This window comes from Electrophorus electricus, chromosome 5 (assembly GCF_013358815.1).
Source record: "Electrophorus electricus isolate fEleEle1 chromosome 5, fEleEle1.pri, whole genome shotgun sequence".
NCBI classification, from domain to species: Eukaryota; Metazoa; Chordata; class Actinopteri; order Gymnotiformes; family Gymnotidae; genus Electrophorus; species Electrophorus electricus.
The window spans coordinates 25,598,505-25,626,500 of record NC_049539.1 but is presented as its reverse complement, the minus strand read 5'-3'; the positions used below and the strand labels follow the sequence as shown (position 1 = coordinate 25,626,500).

At 44.1% G+C, this 27,996-nt stretch overlaps 1 protein-coding gene across 5 annotated transcripts; it reads right to left on the bottom strand.

Moving 5' to 3' along the window:
- Positions 1 to 293: 293 nt before the first annotated feature.
- Positions 294 to 27,996, bottom strand: trpm6 (transient receptor potential cation channel, subfamily M, member 6). Of its 5 annotated transcripts, none has more exons than XM_027027896.2 (39): positions 27,896 to 27,996; positions 25,720 to 25,799; positions 25,544 to 25,582; positions 24,833 to 25,034; positions 24,416 to 24,629; positions 24,199 to 24,323; positions 23,268 to 23,439; positions 22,737 to 22,911; positions 22,261 to 22,384; positions 21,344 to 21,416; positions 21,113 to 21,204; positions 17,448 to 17,582; positions 17,086 to 17,139; positions 15,946 to 16,086; positions 15,210 to 15,329; positions 14,516 to 14,784; positions 13,494 to 13,722; positions 12,992 to 13,147; positions 12,773 to 12,904; positions 11,829 to 11,957; positions 10,375 to 10,626; positions 9,918 to 10,092; positions 8,757 to 8,871; positions 7,484 to 7,677; positions 6,940 to 7,072; positions 5,726 to 6,666; positions 5,396 to 5,472; positions 5,162 to 5,276; positions 4,993 to 5,033; positions 4,823 to 4,887; positions 4,612 to 4,637; positions 3,964 to 4,014; positions 3,706 to 3,771; positions 3,109 to 3,398; positions 2,753 to 2,835; positions 2,409 to 2,614; positions 2,255 to 2,306; positions 1,809 to 1,918; positions 294 to 854 (listed from the first exon to the last, which is right to left on the bottom strand). In XM_027027896.2, exons 1-39 carry the CDS (start codon positions 27,956 to 27,958, stop codon positions 787 to 789), a joined length of 5,784 nt encoding a protein of 1,927 aa, XP_026883697.2. In that variant the 5' UTR covers positions 27,959 to 27,996; the 3' UTR covers positions 294 to 786. The 5 variants fall into 5 exon arrangements, with proteins under 5 accessions (XP_026883697.2, XP_026883701.2, XP_026883700.2 ...); XM_027027900.2 differs by having other exon boundaries at positions 5,765 to 6,666; XM_027027899.2 differs by having other exon boundaries at positions 13,001 to 13,147.

Sequence of the window (27,996 nt, the reverse complement as noted above, 5' to 3'; positions counted from 1 at the left end):
AAGGTGTATTAGGTACCATTCCAAAAAGGAACATGTAGCACTTTGTGTGGCTGGGCACAGATGTAGTGTGCATTTGTATGTGTGTGTGTGTGTGGGGGGGGGGGGGGGGGGGGGGCATTTGCTCGCAATGCAAATTTGTGGCAAGCGCTCCAGTCAGTCAAGCTCCTGAAAAGTTCCTTCCTACTTTGTACATAGCAGGCAATGGACACACGCTATTGAAGGACTTACATGATTTTGAAGTCTATATTTTATTTCTTTTGTAGCTATTTCTCATTTCTTTGTGGGGGGTGGGGGTGGGGGTGGGGAATAAAGACAATTTTATGAATGCAAATTGTTTTCTCATTTATAGTATCAAACTACAATCATTTCTCTAGTTATTCTAGTCTCGTTATTGTTAATAAGCTTAAGTATATATAAACATGTACTGTATATAAAGTGGTATAAAACAATTATCAACCGGGAGACCATGTGTAGTGCTAGACATTCACACTTCCCACTTCCTTATGTTCTATCCAAATTTCCATATTAGTTTGGAATGACATCTGCACTACATTGTGCTCCGGTCTTATAGGAACAAAACGTTCCCACGTCCCCACGTTCCCATTAGACGTCTGACATTGTGTTCTTACACCAGTGGTGAAATCATGGGAAAATTCTCCAAATCTAAAAGTACCAGTGACATGTAATTTCTTCTTGGGTTCACAATCAGAAGTGTTAGGAAGCAGATTATGGGCTGAACCCATTCCCATAGCAACAAAAATAAAGATGATAATCCTGGGTCACGGGTCAAACCATGCTCACGTCCTCATCAGAGTCAGAGTTGGATTTCTGAAGACCACTGCATTTCCTTAAATCTGATGCACCAAATGCACACACACACACGCACGCACGCACGCACGCACGCACACACACACACACACACACACACACACACACACACACACACACACACAGCACACGAATGATATTTCACATGGACACACTTTTCTTGATATCCTAAATAACATCTTTAGATTTATCATTAAAAATTTGTTTAGACTTTGTGTGCTTCTTGGAAAGGGGGGAGAAAAAGCTCCTTTGAAATATTGTGTGGCATAATTTTTTTGTTTGTTTATTAATTTTTTGTCCACACTTCTGAAGAAAGCCCTCCCTCTTGATTGGAAACAGGCATCTCCTCTCTTCCATGAGAGAGCAATTAATATCTAATCAAAGTCAACACTCTCTAACACACAAAAAGCTATTAAATATGTAATCAAAGACATCTTTCCACAAGGCACATAGGAAGCCAGGCCTTCAGCTTGCATGCCTTTGTCTTCACAGCAATGCAATCATTTCTGGCTCATTAGGAATTTTGCTTTGCTGCTGCTGTTGTTTTCATTTATTCTGGCTTGTTTTTCCCTGTTTGTTTTTTTTTAAATTGTTATTCACTGTTTAATTAATCTGTTTAATTAATGTAAAGGTCAGGTGAGGTTTGTTCTCTCTGGGTGAGTGTTTCTGAGATGGCTGATTGTAACTTGAGTGATATTTACCTGCACGTCTGGTTTCTCTCTCTGCCTCTCAGGACACAGTGAGTGCGTGAGAGAGAGAGAGAGAGAGAGAGAGAGAGAGAGAGAGAGAGAGTGTGAGAGAGAGAGAGAGAGAGAGAGAGAGAGAGGGGGGAGAGAGAGAGAGAGAGAGGGGGAGAGAGAGAGTGTGAGAGAGAGAGAGAGAGAGAGTGTGAGAGAGAGAGAGAGAGAGAGAGAGAGAGAGAGAGAGAGAGAGAGAGAGGATGACAGACATACAGGGAGAACCAGCACCAGAGAGTTCACCTGAAAGCCCCAGTTTCCCACAGCATGAGTTGCAGGTGTGTTTGAGGATGAAGTGGTGGATGGCATCATTCCCCAGGTTGGCTGGCCCAAACACCAGGTCTTCAGATGAGCTGGAAGAGCCAGGGGGCAGCACTGAGTTCACACTCATCCGCAACGTAGCGCTCAGCACTGCGGCTTTAGGCCCCTCGACTGACGCCATGAGCCGCAGAAAAGATTAAGGAGTGGCCAAACTGTAACGTGTCACTTTATATCCCAAGAATCTTACACATGATCCCTGGAGCAGGGTTTCAGCAAGACCCATGAACAGAACAGCTTTTGTTAATAATATCAAATTGTTGTGTAACCTATCAGGTGATCCTTTGTGAAACCTGAAAATTGTAATACACAGTGACATCTGTATAAAAGCCTCCACTCAATTTATATTGTTCATTCTTTTGAAAACTAACCTCTTATCATCCACCCTGATCACAGAGGGGTCTGTCAGCTCCATGCCCACACCTGAAAAGCAAGTAACTTTAACATCTAGCATGTAGTAATTCAGGTTTAAAGGTTGTTGTAATAGGTGGGGGGTGCGGTGGGAGCAGAGCGGAAGATCGAGACCTTGCAAGTCGAGGACCAGCAGCTCTCTGCATGTGTACTCATATGTCCAGTGGGAGAAAGCAAGCACTGTCTCCTCCAGGCCACAAGAGGGCGCAATCTCTTCCCCGGTGTTGTTACTATACTTCATAAAGTCGCCGCTCATGTTCCTCTCAATGGTCAGCCACTCACCTTCAGCTGGCCAGTAAAGCAAGGACACATCCAGGAACCTGGTGAAAGGACGAACAAATATGCATGCAATGCCAAAGGGGCCAAACACTTCCCGGATGAACAAATATGCATGCAATGCCAAGGGGGCCAAACACTTCCCGGAAACGGTTGGAGGCTGTCGCGATGACTCCACTAACCTGAGAGAGTGGGGAACAGTTATGGGCTTGACCTGGTTGAAAACCTGCATGAGCTTTTGAGCTGCTCTCTGTTGCTGGATTTCCTACAGGACAACATTGTGTATGAACAGAATCAAACAGAGCACATAAACAAAAACAGAAAAATACCGTAGTTGGTAATGCCATAATCAATGATTCAATTATTACATAATGACAGATATAAGAGCCATTAATGTGAAGTCTCAAAAGCGAACTTCACAGAATATACACATTGATGATGCATATGTTAATGCCAGCAAAATTAATGCACTTTGAGCTTTTATCGATACAGATATGTATTATTATTATTATTATTATTATTATTATTATTATTATACCCTTAAGCAGAGATGAAGAGAGGTACTGTTGGGGAACTCTCTCTGCCATGTGCGCACCACCTCAGTCCTGAAAGCCTTCACCACATACACGCAGCCTGGCTTGAGCACATCTCCTTCGGCCCAGGTACACACCACCCTCAGGGCTCTGCGCAGACCGCCGTCCAGCGCCCCCTGGTGGGTAATGGGCTGCAGCACGGCAGTCTGCCCCCTTTGGCACCAGGAAGAAGTGCCGATCAGAGTGGACTCGGAGTCGGACTCCTCGAGAGTGTACACGCACACCTCATCTCCTCCTGAGCCAGGGTATCAGGGCAGTACATCTCAATGTCAGAGTGATGCCATTATGATCCAAATATTGCATTAAAAACTCAAACTATAAATAATAAAAATGAATGCTGTACTTCAACAATAAATGCTATATTTTGGATATAGATCATTTGAGCTGGTTTTGCTTGTCCTCCTACCCAAATCCTGCTCCACCCTTTAAATGGCAAACTGACCCCAGAACCAACTAGAGCAACATAAACCCAGGTGCCAGCTATTCTCAGTGTAACATCAGAGAGAAACAGAGGACATTTTGGCAGCCCAAATCCAACTCACCCAGCAGGGAGACAGGTGTGAATGGTATCGTGTGTGCTAATCTCATCAGGTTGTTCCTCTCCATTGCTAGAACAAGAAGAGCAAACCGAGTTACTGCAGAGCTCAGAAGGAGTCCACAGCAGTACCGGGCGATGGCTTTTAACTGAGCGCTGCTCTGACAGAACAAGCCAGAACACTCTAGAAGACAATAGAACATTCCAGAATAAGCTAGAACACAAAAGAACACACTAGAGCACAGCAGAACATGCTCCAGCTCACCTGAGTAATGTGGGTCCAAGTCTTCAGTTGATTTCAGCAATGCACCTCTTGCTAACAGCAGGAACACGGTGTGTAAAAATCATACACACAAAAAGACAAGTGAGGGCACATCAGACATGTGAGGACACATCAGACATGTGAGGACACATCAGACAAAGACAAGTGAGGACACATCAGACATGTGAGGACACATCAGACAAAGACAAGTGAGGACACATCAGACATGTGAGGACACATCAGACAGACAAAGACAAGTGAGGACACATCAGACATGTGAGGACATCAGACAAAGACAAGTGAGGACACATCAGACATGTGAGAACACATCAGAGATGTGAGGACATCAGACAAAGACAAGTGAGGACACATCAGACATGTGAGGACACATCAGACAAAGACAAGTGAGGACACAACAGACATGTGAGGACATCAGACAAAGACAAGTGAGGACACATCAGACATGTGAGGACACATCAGACATGTGAGGACACATCAGACAAAGACAAGTGAGGACACATCAGACATGTGAGGACACATCAGACAAAGACAAATAAGGACACCGTGATTCTAAATGAGCTTCATTAAACAAAATTTTAAAAAGCAATGAACGATCTGTGAAAACAAAAGTCTGATGTGTTGTGCACTTACCCTCGCCTGTTACCCAGCTCTGTACTCTGCAAATAGAAGAGGAGGAGTCATAACATTTATTTACTGTTTTGTTCATTTTTAAATTTTCTTTAGAAAAAGGAGCAATTATTTCAATATTCAAAAACTTTGTAGGAAAAGTTTCTAAAGTAGGAAAAGGTATGTATACTCTCTGTTTTGTTTTTTTTGCCAAGATATTTAAAATGCAACCTACGAAGACCTGCCGCTGACAGACTGGGACCAGCTGCTCCACGCAGACTGGCTCAAGCGTCTGGTGTTCTGGTGGGGAGCAAGTCACATTTAGTCCAGTTTTAATCCAGTGTCTACAACAGGAGAGGAGCGACAATCTGTATGAGTCTTGAACGCAAATGCATGGACACTCACCGGACCCAGTGACTTTTGTGAGAAATCCACTTGATCGAAGTCTAAGAGGGAAAAATCGATACAAATTATAAGCATAACTGAAAGTAACTCTAACTATTAATGTAAGGTCATGGTCATTCACATAGCAGTAGTGACAAAGGGTGGAGGCCTGGATCAGGAAGGGACGTACTCAGCTGGGTCAGACTGACGGACGATCGGAACTTGCGTCCAGCCAAGCCCTTCCCTTTTGCCCTGTTCTTCCGGCTGGACTCCACCGTGTGCGTGCACTTTTCAAACCTCCTTACCTGTGTGGGAGGAGGCACATTGCTCGGCGGGCGAGAGAAAGAGCTGGCGTATGAGCCGAGAAGAAAGAGATGAAGTTATGCTTTTAATGTTTAATTTAAAAAGATTAAAATTTTCTCACATTCTTTGCTTTGCCTTCCTGGATTTTTACACACTTCCTGCCAAATGATCGCTTTCTTTCCAAGGTTCGGGACAGTTCTGTCAGCAAGAAAACATACAACTGTATAAAGGTAAAGAATAGTCCACAAATTGCTTACACATTGCTCTGAAAAGTCTCAGATGTTACTAGTACAACAGGACTACATAAAGGTTCCACTCAACTTTCAATATGATACTAAACACGAATAGAGCACCAGGTATGCTGTTAGATTGGCACGTCACAACTCTGACACTGGAGAACTTGTTTATAGTACAAAGTACACCTTTAAATAGCCTGTTTAACACACAATACCTTTCTCCTCCTGCCCTGGAGGGGGCACTGTGTCTTCACCTGTAGTGCTGTGCCTTGGTGTCCTTGCTCTGGGCATGGCCAGGGTTTCAACACTGGCTGAGAGGGATCGGCTGTGCTCCAGCTGTTGCTCTGGACCGGCATAAGGCCACTTCCTGAACGGCCGCCGCTTGGCTAATTCGCCATCACCACAGAAAGCGGGGTTCAGAATCCCCATCCGTCTGCCCGTTTCACTCTGGGGGTCAGGCAGGAGAAAGACGTGACTCGAGGCCCTGGAGACGCTCCGTTCCTCGTCGTCATCTTCCTCTTCCATCGACTCCTCCTGGCTGGGACGCAGGTGGGACTCAGGAGCCCAGAGTCCTGTGGGGGAGCTGGGACAGGACGGCCCGGACGAGTCGCATGACATCCTGTCTCTCCATGGCACCCCCCATAGGTGAGAGAAAGAGCCGTGCAAAAGGCGGTTCCCTGCCGGCGAGCCTTCATATGAGTCTCCGTTGAGCCTACATCTAAAAACACTATCATCCCCATCCAAGTTTCCCAACACCCACTTGGGCTGGCTGTCCCATAGACCAGCACCGCCCCCTGGTGGCCATTCCAGGGAAGGATGTTTCTTGCCCAGCCCAAGCCCACGCAACAGTGAGGGTGGAGTGCTGCGGTAGGCCTTCGGGGACAGAGGGGCCTGGTTGGGCATGACGTTCCCACCAATCCGCAGGCTCCAGCTGTGAGATAGCTGCTGATACGGTCTTCTGATTGGCTGGCTGTTGCCAAGAAGGACAGCCTCATGTTGCCTGTTGTCAGTCGCCGAGAGGAGGTTGAGTGTGTCCACGGCTAGGGCGGACAGGTCCTGCAGCCGGCCCAGGTGACCATCCAGGGTTTGAAGGCTTTCCTGTATGAACTGGACCTTCTCTGCCACTTCTGACAATGTGGTCACCATCTCCTCTGCCCTGGACACACACACACACACACACACACACACACACACACACACAAAGAAAACTCTCCATCTTAATCTATCAGATTCTGTGCACACAATTTTTCATATTCCTCCCACCAACCCATCTCATCAGATCATCAGATCAGGTGGGTAAGACCTCAGAAATGTACTGTAGTACTTTACAAGTGACAATTCCATCCCACTGCTTATTTTTTACTTTAATTCTACTTTGTACATGGAGAACACCATGATAACAGTCACGGAGGCTGTGGGGGGAACGTACTTGTCCGAGGCAGATCGGATCCGGTTGAGCTGGCTGCTGTTCTGGCTTTCATTTTTGTCACGGAAATACGCAGCCACGCACTTCTCCTCAAACTCATGTAGCTTCTTTAAATCTTCAGGAGCCAAGAACAACTCTGAAAGAAGGAAAGAGAGAGAAAGAGAGAGAGAGAGAGAGGGGGGGAGAGAGAGAGGGAGAGAGAGAGAGAGAGAGAGAGAGATAGAGAGAGGGGGGAGAGAGAGAGATAGAGAGAGAGAGAGAGAGAGGGGGAGAGAGAGAGAATGAGAGAGAGAGAGAGAGGGAGAGGGGGGGAGAGAGAGAGAGAGATAGAGAGAGAGAGGGAGGGAGAGAGAGAGAGAGGGAGGGAGAGAGAGGGAGAGAGAGGGGGAGAGAGAGAGAGAGAGAGGGAGAGAGAGGGAGAGAGGGGGAGAGAGAGAGAGAGAAAGAGAGAGAGAGAGAGCGAATAACAGGTAAGAATCCTTTAATGTTGAAGATGGAAAAACATTTGTTCCCGCGTGCTAGCCCGAGCTGCAGCAAAGCCACTTACTGAGACCCGAGTCTCTCTCTTGTCCCGCTGCCCCACGCTTTCGGTGCCACAGTGCGCTGACACACAAGGTCATGTGACTCAGGAGGATCAAGGGTGGGGGTAGCCAGGGTTTCTCCTGGTAGGTCATGATGTAACGATAGCGGTTGTACTTCCACAGCTTGTTGGATATGGTCTTCATGTGCACGTAAACGTTACTATGGGGTGAGGAGCATAGTGAGGTGGGGCTGTGAAAGTCACTTTTGGATAGTTTTCACTTTTGATCCAGTGCAAAAAGGTGTTTAGAAAGCTGTGTTTGTGTTAATGGGTTATGGTTTTGTGGTAATTCCACCTTTTCCCAATTGCAGAAATACTGCAGGAAAATCATTAATCTTTTCAAAGTACAGGTTGCACGCAAATGTGTCTTGCTAAGATACAGAAAAATGCAAAAAAAAAAAAGAATAAAAAACAGTCTAGCAGGATGATTTCAGTCTGTCGACTCCTGGACCAGTGAAATGTTCTATGTCAGCACTCCTCAAAGTGCTTCTCTGAAACTGCACACATCTAATGCACCCGATCCAGCCAGGGGCATATTAACAGGCCCTGACAGTGTGCCTTTCCTCATCTAACTAATGAAAAGCATTTGTGCATGTCTTGGTTTTTTAACGGTTAAAGATGATCAGCAGATCTTAAGCACGCTCTCTAAGATTTCTAAAACACTATTTGGGCTTTAACGTTTGTTTACTGTTATCTACTGTTTAACAGCATCATACCTTTGACAAACCAGATACAGGTAATGCATCTACAGAAGACCTTGGTTAGCTGGCTCAGGAACTTCACTCTGGGGGGGGGGGGGGTACTGATACGACACAGCACTGCACAGTTCAGTGTCCTGCTCCCACACACTTGGCACAGTACTGCACAGTTTAGTGTCCTGCTCCAACACATCTGGCACAGAACTGCAGTTTACTGTTCTGCTCCAACACACTTGGCACAGTACTGCAAAGATTAATGTCCTGCTCCGACACACCTGGCATAGTACTGCACAGTTTAGTGTCCTGCGCCGATGCACAAGACATAGTATTACTGTTTAGTGCCCTGCTCCGACACACCTGGCACAGTATTACAGTTTAGTGTCCTGCTCCGACACACCTGGCACAGTATTACAGTTTAGTGTCCTGCGCCGACACACCTGGCACAGTATTACAGTTTAGTGTCCTGCTCTGACACACCTGGCACAGTATTACAGTTTAGTGTCCCCCCTGCTCTGACACACCTGGCACACATTAGCACTTACTTGTAGAAGGCAATAAGGAGATTGACCATGATGATGTACTGCATAAAGAGATAGACCGCCTGCAGCAGTGGGTTGAGGAAAGAACCTGGAGGGCAGTCTGGGTCTGCCTCGCAGGCTGTCAGCAAAACAAAGGAAAATACATATAAATAAACCAGTGGCTCTCAATACTTCTTCTAGTCAGTGTGTTGTTGAGGTGTATGTGAGACAAAGAAAGTAATTCAATGGTAGAGGAGAGCAAACACTAAACTGTAGAGTGTTCAGCATAATGAGATGAGAGTGGTAATGGGATTTGGGTTGGTGCTGTGACATGGAATAGTAATGAACAAGCATTTAGGTGATCTAAAATGTTAAAATATTTAGTGGATCTAAAATGTTAAATGTTCAGTGTAGTGCTGAGCCAAACAGAGAAGAAATGATTAAAAGAAATCAACCACTTGTTATATTTTAGGTTTTTGCAATAAAAACAGAAAATTAATCAGATAAACTATTCCCAAAAGGCAGAGAATGATCACTCTAGCAATGGAAAATCTGTGTTTGAAGTAGGGGTGCCTAAAAGGAAACCGCAAGTATTTGACTGCAATATGCAATACATTGCATTACACTGGTGAACACTTTGTCACGTGACTGCAGTTTACGGTTTATGTTTATGCATTACTTTGACAAAATTCATTTATGTCTAATGTGTGACATCAACTATTAAATCAGCTATGGAATACTCCCCTGGAATGGGAGATTGGTCAGAATACACACAGCTTGCGATTTATTAAGAGAGCTCATTTGCATACTTGCTTGTGATTTCTTAAGAGAGCTCATTTGCGTACTGGCTTGCGATTTCTTAAGCGAGCTCATTTGCGTACTGGCTTGCGATTTGTTAAGAGAGCTCATTTGCATACTAGCAGTCTTTTACACTATCAATATAGCAAAAGCCAACACTGACACTGATTTATTAATTGCACAGCCCTACCAGACAGTAAGATCATCTGTCCCATGTCTCTCCTTCCCTGTATTAACTCAGCTCATTGGCCATCATGGATTGTATGAATCAGATGTCTTGTTGGCAATAAATGCACGCATCTCTTGCTCTCTCACACTCTCCACCAACTCTCATTCTCAACCCCCCCCCCACCCCCCCACCCCCCCACCTTTAGCTCTGTTACCCACGGTTGATCTCTCCAGCATAGACCTCTCCAAACATCATAAAGTAGGGCTGGAAGAGCACTTGCTTCAGCAGGTCCCAGGAAGGCTCCTCGTCCGGCTTCAGGATGGACCACCTTGGCGTGCCAAAACTCACCAGCACGATGCCCATTATGATCATGATGTAAAACATGTTGCTCATCTGCCCACACACACCCACCACACACACACTTCTTTAGAGAATTACACATAAACATGTAAGGATAGTGAGCAAAACAAGGATGGTGAATCACGCAAAGATCCAATGTAAGGACACCTGATTGCTAAAGCTCTCAGGTGCTATCAGAAGCTATCCTTAAAATCTACTGTTTGGGTCAGTGGCAAAATAGGACAATGCGAGTTACTAGTAATATCTTAAAAAACCTCAGTAACAGACCAAACTCTTGGTCTTCATGGTTTAAAAAAATGAAACGTTAAACCGTACCATCTTAGTGATCATGGTGAGGTAGGGTCCAGCTTGCTGGTTAATGGCTAAAATGTCCATTAGACGGACAAACCAGAAGATGATGTCCAGGCAGTACATGAGGCGCCCAGCAGTGCGGGCGGGGTCCGACTGACAGCGCAGGACCAAGCCCGTGAAGAAGAGGAAGATGGCGATGAAGTCACTAATATTCCAGTACTCGCTGAACCACACTTTCAGTTTTTTCCTGAACTTCCTCGGCTCAGATACCCACAACTGATGGACAGACGGAGAGGGAGAGGTAGACGTAGAGAAAGATGGGTAAGAGAGAGTGAAAGAAGAAAAAAGACATAAACGTGTAGTTTCTTCCCCCCCCCCCCCAAAAAAAAGCTACAAAGCTGCAAGTATTATTTTGAGTTAAAATGTTTTTTTTGAACTCTCAAGGTCACTTTAGAAGTTTTATTTTTAAAGCCAGTATTCTTTTGGCTCTGTCCTTCACGATCACAGCACCACACAGTTTAGTGTTCCCCCTACTCTAATGTACTTGACCCAGAAAACCAGATCATTCATTAGGTATGGCCTAGGAAAACATCACTTTTTCAAAACTTTTCCCTGCATACTGACAAACTCAATGTGTCACCGATGTTCAGCGTTCAACCTCTTAATCCTAAGGCATATTATTCAGTAACCATTATGAATTATTCAGTAACTACAGCGAAAATAATATGAACAGTATGTAGTATTTGGTTACTAGGAATGTAAGAGGTTAATTGCCAAAATGACCGTAGAACATAATCACTGAGCTTAACGTGTATCGCCGTTCACTACAAGGACAGAGATTAATTTTCCTCATTTGTTCTCTATTTTCTTGCCCCAGTTTTGTGACCACAAAATCTGTCCATGTCTTTGTGTACAAAGTGTGTTAGCATTCATTGGGCATAATGGTGGCGCTAAAAGCTATTGTATTCATTCAATGATTAGCCACACAGCCACAAAGACGTGTCTTCAGGGGTGGAATAAGGAAAACAAGTCCCTTCTCAGCGAAAGCCATATAAAAGCGGGCAAGATGACATGGTGCTGAAGACCTTTGACTCCCGCAGTGTTCAGATAAAACGAGTCTTCAAAAGAGGGAGATTTTTAACTGCTGGGAGCACTAAAGGAAGCTTGAGCATTAAAAACACAGTCCCACTCCACACTGTCTCTTGGCTTATTTAAACTAAACTAAACTAAACTAAACAAAACCAATATGCTTATTGCCAACAATGATCAGAAGCTAAACTTAGCTAGTACTCCACAGATGAACTCCACCATTCACTTTTATTAATATGCACAGTAGACATATTGGTAGAATTATTGCTATAATTGATATGGATTTGGAAAAGACACTGATATATATGACAGTATTTCTGTGGTTGGGTACTACCACAGCTCTGACACGTGCTTGGCAATACGCAGAAGGGTCTTCTCCAGGTTCTCACCTCCCGGGTCTTCTCCACGGCAGTAGAGATGATGTATGCAATGACCAGCCACTCTGCAGCACTGGGCCTGCTCTCCATCCTCACCAGAACCGTGTAGGAGAAGAGCATGAGAAAAGCCAGGTAGGACATCTGCAGCCATCAGACCACCCACACACACACACACACACACACACATCAGGCAAAACACACCTAACACACCTGTTAGGAGAAGGAACATACAGTCAAGGGAAAGGGAAGAGCAGAGATGAAGACAGCAGAGACAGAGAGTAGGAGAAGAAGAAGAAAAGGAAGCAGCCATATGAACCAGTAAAGAGAAAGAATGATAGTGAGGTAAATTTACAGAGTTAGACGGGGATGTAGTGACACCAGACAGAGATGCAGTGATACCAGACAGAGATGCAGTGATACCAGACAGAGATGAAGTGACACCAGACAGAGATGCAGTGATACCAGACAGAGATGAAGTGACACCAGACAGAGATGCAGTGATACCAGACAGAGATGCAGTGATACCAGACAGAGTTGAAGTGACACCAGACAGAGATGCAGTGATACCAGACAGAGTTGAAGTGATACCAGACAGAGTTGAAGTGATACCAGACAGAGATGTAGTGACACCAGACAGAGATGCAGTGATACCAGACAGAGTTGAAGTGATACCAGACAGAGATGTAGTGACACCAGACAGAGATGCAGTGATACCAGACAGAGTTGAAGTGATACCAGACAGAGTTGAAGTGATACCAGACAGAGATGCAGTGATACCAGACAGAGATGCAGTGATACCAGACAGAGTTGAAGTGATACCAGACAGAGTTGAAGTGATACCAGACAGAGATGTAGTGACACCAGACAGAGATGCAGTGATACCAGACAGAGTTGAAGTGATACCAGACAGAGATGTAGCGATGCTATCAGAGACATAAGGCAGGTTGGAGACTCACCGTGTGGAACCAGAATTTGACCACAGGTGCATTGTAGAAGTCATAGACCTTTCTGGCCCAGGGCAGACACCGTACAGCCAGACCTGACCTGCTCTGAGCACAGTTCCTCCCACTCTCCGCATCGCACTGCTCCTTCAGACGTAGCAAGCACAAGAAGCACATGACATATGACAGTCAGATTTATGCAGAGAACCAGCAAAGGAAAATAACTCCTCTCACTGCTTGCACCGCTGTTTCAGTGGGCGGAGCTCCAGAACTGGCCGCCTCCACCCCAAACTGCAGGGCCTCGTGCGTCTGAGGTATGTGGGACATCTCGGCCTTGCTCTTGAACTCCAGCAGCTGGATGGCCATGGGCAGGAGGATACTCACGATGATCTGAGGGTGTGAAGGACACAGATCAATAATCAGCCGAAGGTGTGACTCGCCAAGCCAACCCATACAACTCAGCTGAAGGTATGTATATATATATATATACAAGGCAATTATAAGACGATATCTGTCCATTAAAGAAGGTATGTTCAGGCATGACCAGATATGGTAATGTATAAAATGTCACCATCAAAGAGCACATTCACTTGTTAAGTGTTCACACATTAGCTGCACAAAGCCATTACTAGTTCTGCTGAAACTTGGATTTGTATGCATGTTTGTATGCCCAGTACAAGGGTTGTTTGTATGCCCAGTACAAGGGTTCATTCAAACACTGCCCCTATCAATGCACCTTAACCCACGAGTTCTTCCTCATATTAAGGTGGCCCATCCACAGGTCGGTGAGGAGCATCTGGGTGCAGGAGTGGGCCACGAAGGGCCGGAGACCAGAAGCCACGGCCATCTGCAGGCATGTGAAGTTGCTCCAGTCCGTCATCTCCGAGGTCAGCAGCTTCATGGCCATGCACTCATTCTCCTTGAAGGCCTTGTCCAGGAGGTCCACAGCCAACTGACCAAACTCTCTTGGAGGAGTGACATAAATGGGCATTGGTACAGTTGAGCAGTGGACATCCTGACCTTGTGAAGGTTTCATCCTTCACATAAGCCATTTCCTCATGTCTTATTTCCTTTTATGGTTTAACCAGCATGAGATGGAGTGACAGCCCTAGTGGGCAGTGGTAGCTTAGTGGTTAAGGTACTTAACTTGTAATTGAAAGGTTGTTGATTCAAGCCCCACCAATGCCAAGTTGCCACTGTTGGGCCCTGAGCAAGGCCCTTAACCCTCAATTGCTCAAGTTGTACTCAGTCATAATTGTAAGTTGCTTTGGATAAAAGTGTCAGGTAAACGTAGTGTTTGGAGGGATATCATGCAATTGTTTGCAGTTCAGGAAATCTTTCCATCAATCTCACAGCCTCTGTCACTAGCAGAATGAACCTGGCTACCTTCTACACAATGGTGATTAGGTAACAGGTCAGAGGGTCTCAAGACACACAGCCAGACAAGTTCTGTTATTTATGTACCCTAAACCAGGCAACCAAGTACTACTGAGCTCAGAACAGAACATATGTGGAGTGGCTTGAGTTTCCTATGGACTAAACAGCTTTGGCTTTGACCTCATTAAGCATCTCAGGGTAGTCAGGATATGGGTAGCATACCCAAAGGTAAGAGTGGCATACCCAAGGGTAAACTAGAAGGAAAATCTGATCATGGGAAGTGGAAATACAATCTTAGCATCCTAAATTATATCACAATCTACTGACAAGAATAAATCATAATATATTCATGAGTATTATATAGATATTTATTGGACTTACATTGAGAACTTCTTCAGTTCCTCTGCAATGCTATCACCCATGATCCTCTCCTTGGCTTCGGTCGCCATGGCACGGTAGAGTCTGCAGGCCACCACGGCCCTGGCCATGGCCTGTTCACCATGCTGCCACAGAAAAAGTGCCATCTGCTGGCGGCGCATCAACACTGCCCACACAAACAGGTCGTTGATGCTATACACGAACAAGGACGTGCCTCCCAGCTCGGCTGGCGATGCCAGCTCCAGTTCATGGGGCAGAGACGGGTTCTCCTGCTGAAATGAATAAAAATATCTCAGTAATCTCTTATTTTAGCACATACAAATTTCAACAGCTGCTTTATATGAGAGGGTTTAAATTCCACTGCCCTTCACACAACTTCTTTTTTTCTAAATTGTTCTAGTACACATGATACAAATGATCAGCTAAATATCAAGCACTTGATGGGGTGCCTTAGGACTGGGAAAATGTGAAACCGCACTAGACAGTGGGGCCTCAGCACTGGAGTTGAAAACCCCTACTCTGCGTAAGCAATAAACACAGTGACTAAAAATGCAATTTACACCCAAATAAAACGACAAAAGACCAAAGACTGGAGATCCAAAGATAACAGTGGAATACAAAAAAGATAAAGGTGATCCAAGGACAGGGAGAACCGGTCAGTCAGGTGAGCGAGGAATAGAGATGTGCTGAGGGGCACCTTGCGCCTATAGGGCTCTGCCGTGCGGAAGAAGGGGGGCTGGGTCTGAGGAGCTGTTGCTGGGTCCACGCCGCGCTTTCTGGGCTTACCCACCATCCCCGAGCCCTCCTGGCTGGCCTCCTGTGTCATTGGAGCAAACAACTCAGCAAAAAATCCCTAGTAGCTCAGTGGTTAAGGTAGCTGACTTATAATCAGAAGGTTGCTGGTTCAAGCCCCATCAATGCCAAGTTGCCACTGTTGGACCCCTGTGCAAGGCCCTTAACCCTCACTTGCTCAAGCTGTACTCAGTCATAGTTGTAAGTTGCTATGGATAAAAGCTAAATGCTGTAAATGGCATGACACAGACTATGATATATACATAAGGGGTTTGTAATGGAGGGGTATTTTACACAAAGGACAATTCAAGCAGGTCAAACATGTTGAGCTACACTAGACAACAATGCTAGAATGTCTCCTATCCATTTTCATTACATTTATGTTGTCAAGTACTAGTAAGCAATTATTCAGCAACCTTGAATTTGAGAAAGGCGCTATATAAATTAAACATTATTATTAGTTTATTTTTATGGCTTTAAACAACATAAGTGCAAATGTGACAAGACCTGTGGTCATCAGTGTTGTCAAACTTGGGTCCTGAAGGGGCAGTTTGGTGTTTACTTTGCTCTAACGCTGATTTAATACATGAAGACTTTAAGCTGGTGGTGGAAGCTGTACTCTGCAGTGGTGATGAACAGACCTTCAGTGCGGAATGAATTTGGTTGTATACAGCACGGAAGCTCTTGCGCATGTAGGTGCTTCGATATGCTCCCCCAATCAAGTATTCGATCGCCATGCCGATGTCAATGAGAGAAATTTTATGTCCCACAGAAAGACGGCACTGGAGACAGACAGAGGTACAATTGCAGTCTAAACAAAAGAATAAACAACGCCCCACATGTAAATCCAAAGCAAGTATTTCTTTTATTACATTTAAATAAATTAAATTAGAAAAAAACGAATTAGATCTAAATTAATTGAGGGCACAAATATTGGGCATTATAAAATCTGCACAAATATTGCGTACTACTGTGAAAGTGCATATAAGGATCCTAAAAAATCAATGTTACAACAAATCAACATTAATATTTACACTCATAGTCCAGAAGAGACTCAGGACCCTGCCTTGAACAGGCAGTCACACTAACCACACACTGCCACACACTACCAGAACATGAAGGCACATGCATAAGGCACTTGCAGTTTTTAAGTACAGATACATCCATGTGTTTACTGCACAAAAAGGGGTTGGCTGACATGGAACATGAGTAGCAGGATGTGGTCACTGATTAATGTCTACTCAGCCAATCAGAGTACGTTTCAACAGCTGCACAAAGCATGATGGTGCATAGCAAAAACCGTGCGTGTATCAGTTGATTATGACTCATAGTATATAGCACACCGTTAGGATGCCAGTTCTATAATTGCTGGTTATCATATCCATACACTGCCATATAGCATCAGAACAATGATAATCAAGGGCATTATTCCACTAATGACCTACTGTAGGGCATTACTGCACTAGTGACCTACTGTAGGGCATTACTCCACTTCTATAGTACTGTAGGGCATTATTCCACTAATGACCTATTGTAACTGCTGTGCGTTTCCAGCATGCATTTTGCTTGCGCAAGCTGAATTTGCAAATGATAAAATAACTTGGTTGTGTTTATACCCTGCTGCCAGTTTAGATATGGGCATCTTGGTTCTAATTTCAATAATTCAATATAACAAAAATACCAGCACCTTGCCATGTACCTCCTCATTTACATTAAGCCTTGCATTAGACTCCTCTGTTTCTGAATTACACAGACTACAGCTTTAATTAAGTGTTTCCTACCTTTTTGGCTTCCTCAATTATATGATAAAGGAAATTATCTGGAGAGCCTTGCTGCTGTGAGGAAGAGAAAAGAAAACAATTGTTTTCTATAAATGCACTGCACCTAAATTTCCAAAAGTGTCTTAGATCTCGGACCACTGCCATGTAACTTATTTATTAGGACATTAAATAATTTAAGATCAGCACTCTAAAATATGTCCTACAAGGATATAAAACCTGCCATTATCTGTATAGTCTTGTGTCTGTCTTTACATTCCCTGTGATGTTTTATGTAAGCAATGGAAGGGAATTTCACCACCTGCATGGTGAAGAAGTTCACTTGAACTGTGCAGGACTGAAGGAGGGCACTGGATGTGTGTTACCGTGTTGTAGAGTTCCTCCAAGCGTGACACGGTCAGGAAGTGCTTCAGAGTTATGCCATTCTCAATGAGCAGTTTCACAAAGCCCACACGGTCCATCAACAGAGCATTGAGCATGGCTTGTTCCAGGGCCCCCACCTTCAATGCAGTACCAAAGTGCTCCATCAGGTCAACCTTTAAATCCACAGTCAGTAAACGTCATGAGCAATATGATCCTTCTAAAGGAAAAGCAACACTAATGACCCACAATTAAGATTTAAAGTGTTGGTGTTCACTACTTAAAAACAACCATCACCCCCATCAATGATCGCAACCTTGTCATGGCGATGCAATGGTGGTTGAGTAGTGTGCAAGAGTTAGTTTCAGTTGGACTAGAACTTGTTGATGGAAACTGACTCTAAGAACATGGAATGTCACTTCTTTGGCCCAAGCTGAGGGACACTCAGTTGGAGTTCACTATAGTGAGAACAAGAAGATTGTTTACGAATCTCAAAGAGTAAGACCCTTTGTGTTTTGTGTGTGCGCATGTATATGCACCACATAGGAGTTCAGAGTATTCAGTCTTCTTGGAGAAGGTGTATCAGTTGCCTAAGAGAATCCCTCCTACTCACTCCATTTTCTTGCTTTAGGATTTCAACGCCTATGTTGGGAATGGTGGAGATACCTGGAGAGCCATGACTGGGAGGACTCATTACTCTGGTCTTAATCTAAGTGTGGAAATGTTATTAGACTTCTGCACAAGTTATGGAATGTCAATAACAAACACTTTATTTATACACAATGATCCTTATGAGGATTTAAGAGCACCTCGGGCCAAAAGTCAATGATCAATTTTTTAATTTTATCAGATGACCTGAAGCCATGTTGACAGGCCATATGCTCTTCAGCCTCAGGTGAAGAGAGGGGCAGATCTTTCAGATCACTGTTTGGTGGTGAGAATGATTTGCCAAAGGGGTCTTGGCTGTATATATGCGTTCAGCACAGGAGAGCCTGCCAGGCGGTCTAGGAAAATTTGGCTAATCACTCTGTGAGAGACAATTTTAACTGCCACTTCCAACAGGACTTATACCAAGTACTGAGTGAGGAAGGGGATATTGATGCAGAATGCACCATCTTCAAATTCTTTATTGTAGCAGCAGTGGCAAGAATCTGTGGCCAGTAGACTGATGATGCCTGTACGCAAACCTGAAAAATACTGATGGACACCAGTTATGAGGGAAGCCATCAAGTTGAAGAAGCTTTCCAAGTAATTATCTTGGAGTTTCTATAGAGATGCAGTGGAGGCCCAGAAGGATTGTACCTAAAGCGAAAGCTAGGACTTGGGAGGAGTTTGAAGAGGCCATGGAGAAAGACTCTTTTGGTAGTGCCAAAGATATTCTTGCAAACTGTTCAATGCCTCAATAGGGGAGGACATGACATCACCCAACCTAAGGAGGGGTGAGGAAATGCTGACATCTACTGGAGATGTTGTTGAGCAGTAGAATGAAGACACTGAAGAAAGTGGACAAGGCCTAATATCAAGAGGTACTACCTGAACACAATGGTGATTAAAATTCCATTTCTGTAGATGGTAGTTAAAGATTTGTGTGAGTTAGCAGGAGTGGATGAGATTTGACCAGATATGTTGAAGGCACTGGATAGGGTTGGTTAACTCACATCTTCAATGTCGCATGAAAAATAGATATAGTGCCATCAAACAGGCAAACTGAAGTGGTGGTCCCTAGATTTAAAAAAGGAGGACCAGAGGGTGTACTCCAATTATAAGGGAATCATACACTTCAGCCTCCTGGGAAAATCCTATGGTAGGGTAAGGAAGAGAAGAATCCACCTGATAGTTGAACCGAGTGTTGCTGCCTCGGGTGGTCCATTCTCTGTATGAATGCAGTGAGAACTGTGTCACATTTTTGGCATTTAGTTTGACTCTTTCACTGTGTGTGTGGCTCCACTCCAGTTTGGGGTTTTCAGGGACAGGATATCAAGGTGCAGCCAAGACTGGAGTGGTGCCCTGTACAGTAGGCTAGAGGTGGTATCTTTTATGTACAGATGATGATGATGACTTCTTATCAGCCTCTGAGGTGGACCTACAGTAAGCATTTGAGCACTTTGTGGCCAAATGTGAAGTGGCCATGTGGATCAACACCTCCTAATCTGTACTTCCTTGGAAAAGAAAAGAATGCTCCTTTCATGTGAGGGGAGAAAACTTGCCCAACTTTCCCGTTTGCATAAGTTTCAGTATCTTGGGATTTTGTTCATGGAAGTCCTGGAAGAAGGGAGTGGGAGACTGACAAACAGATCAGGTCAGTGCCAGCAAAGTTACAGTCTCTGAATTGGTCTCTTGTGGTGAAGCAGGATCTTAGGATGAATTTGTTTATGTAGAAGTTAACCTACATCCCCATCCTCACCTGGTCACAAACATGGGTAGTGACCAAAAAATAAGATTGCAAATACAAGTAGCAGAAATTAGGTTGCTGCTCAGGGTTGTTGGGTTGTTGAGCTCTCTGCAATCTAAGAAGGCTTCAGAGTAGAGCCACTGCTTCTTGGGATTAAGAGAAGCCCACTGAGGTGGTTTGGGCTTCTCCCCCTACGCTACAGCTCTTCCAAAACATCTCACTGGCAGGAGGCTGAGAGTCACACCCAGAACCCAATGGAGGGATTGTATGTCTTAACCCTGGGCATTTCTGCGAGGAGTAAGAATGTGTTGAAGAGAATTGAAAAGTCTGGTATTCTCAGCCTGCTACCCACATTATACACACCAGGAAAAGCATAAGGAAGATGGTGAAGATTACCACTAATAAAGGAATAGTGTAATTTTCAAAGTTTAAACAACAATGCTAATAATAACAACATACATAATGTCTGAGAGATCTGTTACACTGTGAAAACACTGTGTTAGCTATTCTTTAAGAATAAAAAAATTATAAAAAGTAATTGTGTAAACAAAGCTGCAATGCCAACCCATGGTACTAACCTATATGAGATTGTTTTACTAATTATACCACCAACACCCAGTGACAGTAAATAGCTACTCATTAACATTAGTTACTCATTTATATTGTCTTCCACCTATTTCACAATCATGGCAAATTGCAATGTCCAATCAGTAAGATTAATTAGGAATATATCCCACTTAAAGTTACAATTTGCAGGAATACAAGACACTTAAATCTAGCTTCTTCAGTATGTGCCGGTTTTTAGAGCGGCAAGAAGGGAACACTTAACTAGTAAACACTTAACTAGTAAACACTGCTGACCTGTAAGGACACAAAACCCTTGATGCAGGTTGTGAAAGATCACATGACAAAAGCCTGAAGAGCTTTAGAACAAAAACAGCTGTGGTGCAAACACCTCTAAATGAACACAGACATTCTGGTGATCCGACGACACTTGGCCCTTCAGGTAATCATTTCATTTCAAATCAGTGTATTAAGGTATAAAGTGAAACGACAAAAACTGAGTCATTGCTAAGGCTGCAGTACAGACACTTTCAGATTTCTCACACCAGACTGGCTCACGCAGAAGATACCAGAAACACACACACACACTTTTTTTTTTTTTAATTGTACACAGAAACTGATTAAGGTAACTGCAATCTAGCTGTGCAGATGGACTGATTGTAGCCCTACCACCATGCAACAGTGCCTGGATGGAATATCATATTTCTACTACACCTTCCATTGCTGCCCATATACCAGGATATGCTCCTGAGCAATGTCTGCCCTGTCCCAGGCCAAGGTGATGCTCAGCTGATCAGCTGGTGTGCCTGGTAACAGAATGAAATACAGAGTAACGAAGATGCACTCGGATACTTTATACATATGAACACCATTTAGCCATTACAGGAGGAAAACGTGTAAATTAGTTGGAAAGGAGCTTTAAATATTTTTAAAATGGCACCTTACCTCTCAGTGAGGCTGTCAGAATGGCCACATCCGGTTCCAGATGGTCCTCCGATTCAGAGTCAAAAATGGTGATCTAAAGCGAAAAGCAACAATCTAAGGTTATTTTAAGATGCAGGCCAAACTGATATGTGGTAAATTATGAGCTATGAATTATGAAACTGAATAGTAAGGGTAAGATATACAATCAAGAGACATCATTCACAGCAACACTTGTATTATCTTTTGTGCTACGGTGCTTTTCAGGAACCTCGGCCAGGCGCAGACTGCCCTGCAGCGTGGCGATGGTACAGAAATGGTGTGATTGTACTATAGGTGTGAATCTAAAGGGCCATGAGATGTCTGGAGCGTACATGACAGCTCCTGCTTACCAGCCAACAGAGGGCCAAATGGATGTCATGGAAGAGACTGTGTGCTGAGTGTTACATGCTGAGTATTACATGCTGAGTGTTACATGCTGTGTATACTGAGTGGTTTTAGATATGCTGATACTAATCAGTGAAGATATCAAGCACACAAAGATAAAGTCAAGCAGTAACATCAGTAACAGCGGTGGTTAAATTAAGCCCCAGGGTGACTACCTGCTAACATAAGGTAGTTGAATGTCACTATGGAAACAGTCATCCCCTCCCTTGGCTACTCATTTCAAAAGATTAGTACTGTCATTAGAAATTTCCTAAATGACTAATCTGCACTAATGATAAACACTGACATGGTTACCTGTGTGTATCAGTGCACACAACTTAAACTCAACCCAATACCATGATACATACTTCATTTATTTTAAAATATTGAATCCACCAATAAATTGTATTGCGCAGCCCTAAAGGACATGCATCTATGCTGGATTCAGGTCGGGAAAACAGTCTGGAATGGGAAAAGGCCCATTTCCCAGACCTACAGCTGCTTCCATTACTAACCATCTCCCTGTGCCCCATGCAACTGGTGAGCACAGTGAAGAGTTGAGAGGCTTCTGGCCTCCCCACCCCGAACACGGCCTGGACCCGCAGCAGGAAATCCTCCTTAATGTCAGTGTCTAGCTTCCTGTCGGAGGCACGTAAACAGTAGGACTGGTAAGTGAAAGTTTGCTGGTTTTGGGAACCTGATATGCTAACAGCACTTCATCATATGCCAATGTTGACCCACATCTTAAGTGATTTGTGTTCTGACTTGGGCATTTTACTCTGCATTATGAAATTATGACCAACTTTTTAAATGTGAACTATATCATTTGAGATAAACATTATCAGGACACACATTACATTGAGTCTAGATTAAGCCTAGACCAAAAGGATTTCCATCAGAGAATCCTGTATTAACAGAGAAATGTAATCTTAACCTGTGTTTGCGAGACCAATGCGCTATGGGTAAAAGTGAAGTAGCTGGTGATGCCCACCTGTCTACAGCGGTTTGTTTGTGGATCAGAGCCAGCAGGTCTGCTGCCCGGCCTGTGCCCTCAAACACGATGACGGGCACAGGGGGAGTCCTGCTCACATACTCCAGCACCAGGGAGAGAACAGGGGGACCCCCCTCCACCACCACACACACCACGGGAACTCTCTGTCCCAGTCCTAAGAAAACACAAACACACACACACACATACATATACACACACACACACACGTAACTACATGAGGTTTTTCAATTCATATCACAGATCAGACTTCTTGGTGAAAAATAATATAAAATAATACTGAATCCATGACAATCTTAATGCATAGTAATCAGCAATCACTCATAACACTCATATGGTATACCAACTAGCTGTTCATGTAACAAACATGCTGGGTGGAACAGTTTGCTGGTACATGTCCCATTTCATTCTACACACACACACACACACACGCACACACACACGCACGCATGCACACACACACACACACACACACACACACACACACACACACACACACACACACGCACTCACTGGGGTGGATCCTCTGCCGGTGGAGGTGTCTCTCTAGCCTCCTCCTCAGCTCCAGCTGGCCTCCTGATTTACCCAGAGTTCCATCATCCACTAACAGGAAGTGTGAATGCAGGCAATTGAGACTGGAGCGCTTGCTCAGGGGATTACCCAGGGTGTGGTAGTGTCGCAAGACCTGCCACGTCACACAGGTGTGGTAAACCATCAGCCAATTAACCTGCCACCCCACACATGTGTGGTAACCCATCAGCCAATTAACCTGCCACCCCACACAGGTGTGGTAAACCATCAGCCAATTAACCTGCCACGTCACACAGGTGTGGTAAACCATCAGCCAATTAACCTGCCACGTGACACAAGTACTGTTACACGTAGCTAATAGTTACAGCTACCTGACACTGGGTATGGGTATACCCTGTTAATATGGTTGGCTGTATCACACATCAAATACAAGTGGTTGGCATCATTAAATAACTGCTAGCAGAACTGCCTGGCATTCCATACATGTGGGGTTATTTTAATAAGTTTAGTTTATATAGCACCTTTTTAAAACACAAGGTTGCTTTACAATAACAATACAGATGGAGAAAATCTAAAAAAAACACATTAACACATGTAATACATTAATTCACAACTATTATTAGAAAAAAGGTTGAGAAAATATTGAGAAGAGAAGTATGTTTTAAGTTGCCATTTGAAAGAGGAAAGTGAAGAGCAGAGGTGAGACATTAAGGTAGAGTGTTCCATAATTTAAGAGCCATGACACAAAAAAAGAGACCAGTCTCAACTTGGTTATGGAGAGGAGACCTGCATCAGAAGACCAGCATGTATGGGCAAGGCATTTTAACAGAGTTACTTGATGATCCAGGAGCTCATGGTCTTGAAAAACATCCTGTAAGAATGGGAGGAAACACATGAGAGATAAAAAGCTTACGTCTTGTCCTATGAGGTCCCTGTGATTCTCCACCAGGCCCCATGGCGTAACCCCAATGACATTTCTCTTCCTGCGCTCATGGGTACCATAGAGTTTCACGGCATCTCCAACATACATAGAAACTCCTTTCAGAGGACAGACAAAAACATGGCAGCAAATAAACAAATGGCTATGCATAGTGTGTGCCCCGCCCGCACATACACGCACACACACGAACCTGTATTGAACCCATCTGTGAGGATCCAGGCTCCAGTTGTCTCAGCAGCTCTGATAAGGCCCTTGCTGAAAGCCTGGCCCACTCGCTGTGGGAGAGGGAAGTTCTCCAACCCACCGTGTATGGAGATCACCAGCTTGGGTGGAGCTAGGTTCCATTCTCTCAGCATCAGACACAGCAACTGCTCTGGCTTAGCGTCGCAGGACAGACGCACGTACTGCGAGGGCGATGCAGAACAGAACCAGTGTGTTAGACTTTAATAACAAACGTGTGGTTTACAGGTTTTCTGGATGAACCTCCAAAGGAAAACTTTAGTAATGAAACCTGGTAAAAATTTGATGACAGCAGATGAAGTCATGATGAATATGAAGTCACGCATTCCCAAATGAACACACTGCTCGCTAGTCTTCCAAAATGTACCTTGGCACGGCAGGTCCGCTTGGTGCTGCCCTGGAAGTCGATTGAGCCAAAGGCATCGGTGGAGCTGGCCTTGGTGTGCTTGGTCACAGACCAATCCTCCCTGTCACCTGAGGGCGGAGACGACATGGGTGGGGCGGGGCCTCGGCCCCGAGACATGGAGTCAAGCTCCACATGTTCCCCAATTAGCCTTCCACAACAGCATCTGAGAGAGCAAGAGACCAAGAGAGAGAGAGACAGATAGATAGATAGAGAGAGACAGAGAGAGAGAGAGAGAGAGAGAGAGAGAGAGAGAATTCCTCATCTTTAATATGGACAGTTTGACCATCTAATAGTCCGAGTTCTCTTAATGATTCCATAGTGTCTAAACCTGATTCTGGAGGCCCACAGCACTAAAAAGTTTAATGATCTCTAAAGTTGATTAAGAATTCGATAATGAAACTGGCCTCAAGCCAATGAGTTTCAGCAGGGACTTTGGGCAAATAAGCCTGTGTGCAGCAGTATTAAAAGGCAAAAACCCATCCTTTGCAGTGGCACCATTGCAGAATGGTGCTGATATGAAAAGAGCTCTGTATTTGTGTCGTGGTGGTGAAGGTTGAGGATATATGCGCAAAGAGCTAACTTGGCATCACCCAGTAAAATACTGTGTGTAACTATAATGAAAGCTTATTGGCTAAAAAATACTGACAATGATGAAACAAAACAAATTCCTACCTGATTAAGTTCTGGCAAACGTGGCAAACAGGAGAACACCTGTAAAGGATGGGAGAGGTTTCTATGGAAATACCTCATGATTAATAAATCATTCTTAAAAGCTTCAAAAACTCCAACAAAGGAGATAATAAAACATCAGTAGGTGGCAGACGAATGCACAAGATCAAGAAACTTGCCTGTGATCGACCCATGACACCGGCAAAAATTTCACACACTCCCTCTTGTAAAAGGTTGTCTGGATCCATGATTTTCCAGGCTGGAATAAGAAAGCTGACTATGTAACGTTTTCTAAAGGCAGCCCACTCACATGGGATAGTGAGTCGAGGTTGGTGACCCAAGGTCAGGAAAGAGGTCAGATACCACAATATGGCAAAGCTTCTTCCAGTGTCTCCTGTTTTTTTTTTTTTGTTTATATATTTTTAAACTTGTTTACTGAGATCATTGAGTCTTGTATTTCACACCACTCTTGCGTACAATGCAATAATTACAGAACAAGGAATGCATTTTGTTGGTTAAGCTGCAATTAAAACATGACACACAGATCCACAGCCGTCATTCATTTTAGTCATCTGTTCAATATTAGTCTGGCCTTTCCTAGAAAGAACCAGTACAGAGACAGGAATGGCAAACAGACTACAAGTTGCCCATTACACACCACATACGTGCCAATCTGCATGTTGTAAATCAGTTTTGGGGTGAACGTGCACACACTGCAGTGTCTGTTCTCCAAATTCAAGAGTAACCCAGAGCTGTTCAATCAATCGTAGCACAATTTGCGCTCCAGCCATGGTGAACCCAGCTGGTGCAGGGACCTCTGACTTTGGTAGGGTTTTACTGTGGAACTGAATGCGAGTGAGTTGGCTTGGTCTGCATGCAACGAAAGAATCAATAAAACCGCTCGGTAAGCAAAGCGTCAATAAATCACTTCGTCACACCCCTGTGGCTACTCGACTCAGTGGAAGGAAATGGCCGCTTCAGATTCGAAATGCCATCAGCCATCCTCAGACTGGAGGTCTAATTCCACGACAGTAGGGCTACATATCCAGGCAACCATGTCGCCTGGAAACTATGGCTAGCTTCACCCGGACATCTCTGGATGGACAGGAAAAAAAAAGTATGGTTAAAGAGAAGGACAAATTCTAGCAGGACATCTCCAATGTTCCTGGAAACTTACATATTACAGCCCCTTTCCTGTTGTTCAATATGGTTTAAGACGAGCTGTCCTCAGAAAATGTCACACTGGAACCAAATTAAGTTGGTTCAGGCAAAATTTGCAAGGCCATGCAAGAAATGAGGCGTTGTTACCACAATAAACAAAAGATGCAAACTAGCCTAGTATGAGCTGGACGTGGGCTTTGGTCAGGTGGCTATTCCCCCTCAGGCTACACCTGCAGAATGGAGGACGTCATCTGACATCAGCAAGAAGTGCTGACGACTAGTCCAACTCCGCTGGGTCCTGAGGGGAAACAGCACTGGGCAGCTTGATATTTTCCTTTACCCAAACACTGAAAACTCACACAGGGCTCGATGATTGGTCTTTCACATGATGGCACTGACTTTTAGGGTTGGATTTGGCGTACACTGATTCTGGTCTTTTCCCTGATCTAACAAACCTGATTCATCATTCTCCTATCTCTATCAGTTTCAAATTACAAGTGCCTTTATGAGTCTAATTGTTAAGGATAGTTTAAAGGTTAAATTAAAAGTTAGGCTAGGAAAGGGAAACATCTGTATTTAGTGATGCTACAATGTCCATATATGTCTAGAATATATCTTCAATGTAATTTTAATTTTAATTCAGTTTTAATAGCTAAATTATAACATGCAGAAATCTTTGTGTGTGCATGTGAATGAACTAGTAAACTTACATTTACCTAGGTTATCACTAAAACCATTTTTACCACATATTAAATATGTCCCTGGTTTGTTCTTCCACTAATTAATTAAACACTTCGCAGAAGCATAATAATCCAATAATGCATTAATGTGAATGATAGGATATGTGGCGCTCTTCTTTCCAGAAAATGAGAAGCACTTTGGTCTCCACGCAAGTACTAAATCCCTTTACCCACCGTCCCATAAGAAAAGAACAACGGATCCCCACGTCAAAACAATGAATATAATTGCTACGCGTTTTCTCTAAACCCCGAGGACGGCCAGACCTGGAAGAAGAAAGACGTTGCAGCTAAATAACAACCAACCAGTAACAAACAAACAAAGAAGCTGAATAGGTAATAAGTTAATTATATAGCAAAAACTCGTCTGTAACAAGTTATACACTGAACTTTTCTTAATTTAGTTATATGCAAGTGACTAATTTTACGCCAGTTTTCATGTCAGTGTTGTGCTCACCTCCATCTGTCGCCTGTTTATTCGGCTGGACATGCGTTCTTCAAGGTTGTTGGACTCCTTCATCCACGCCACTCACCTTCACGAGCGCGCACACAGTTATC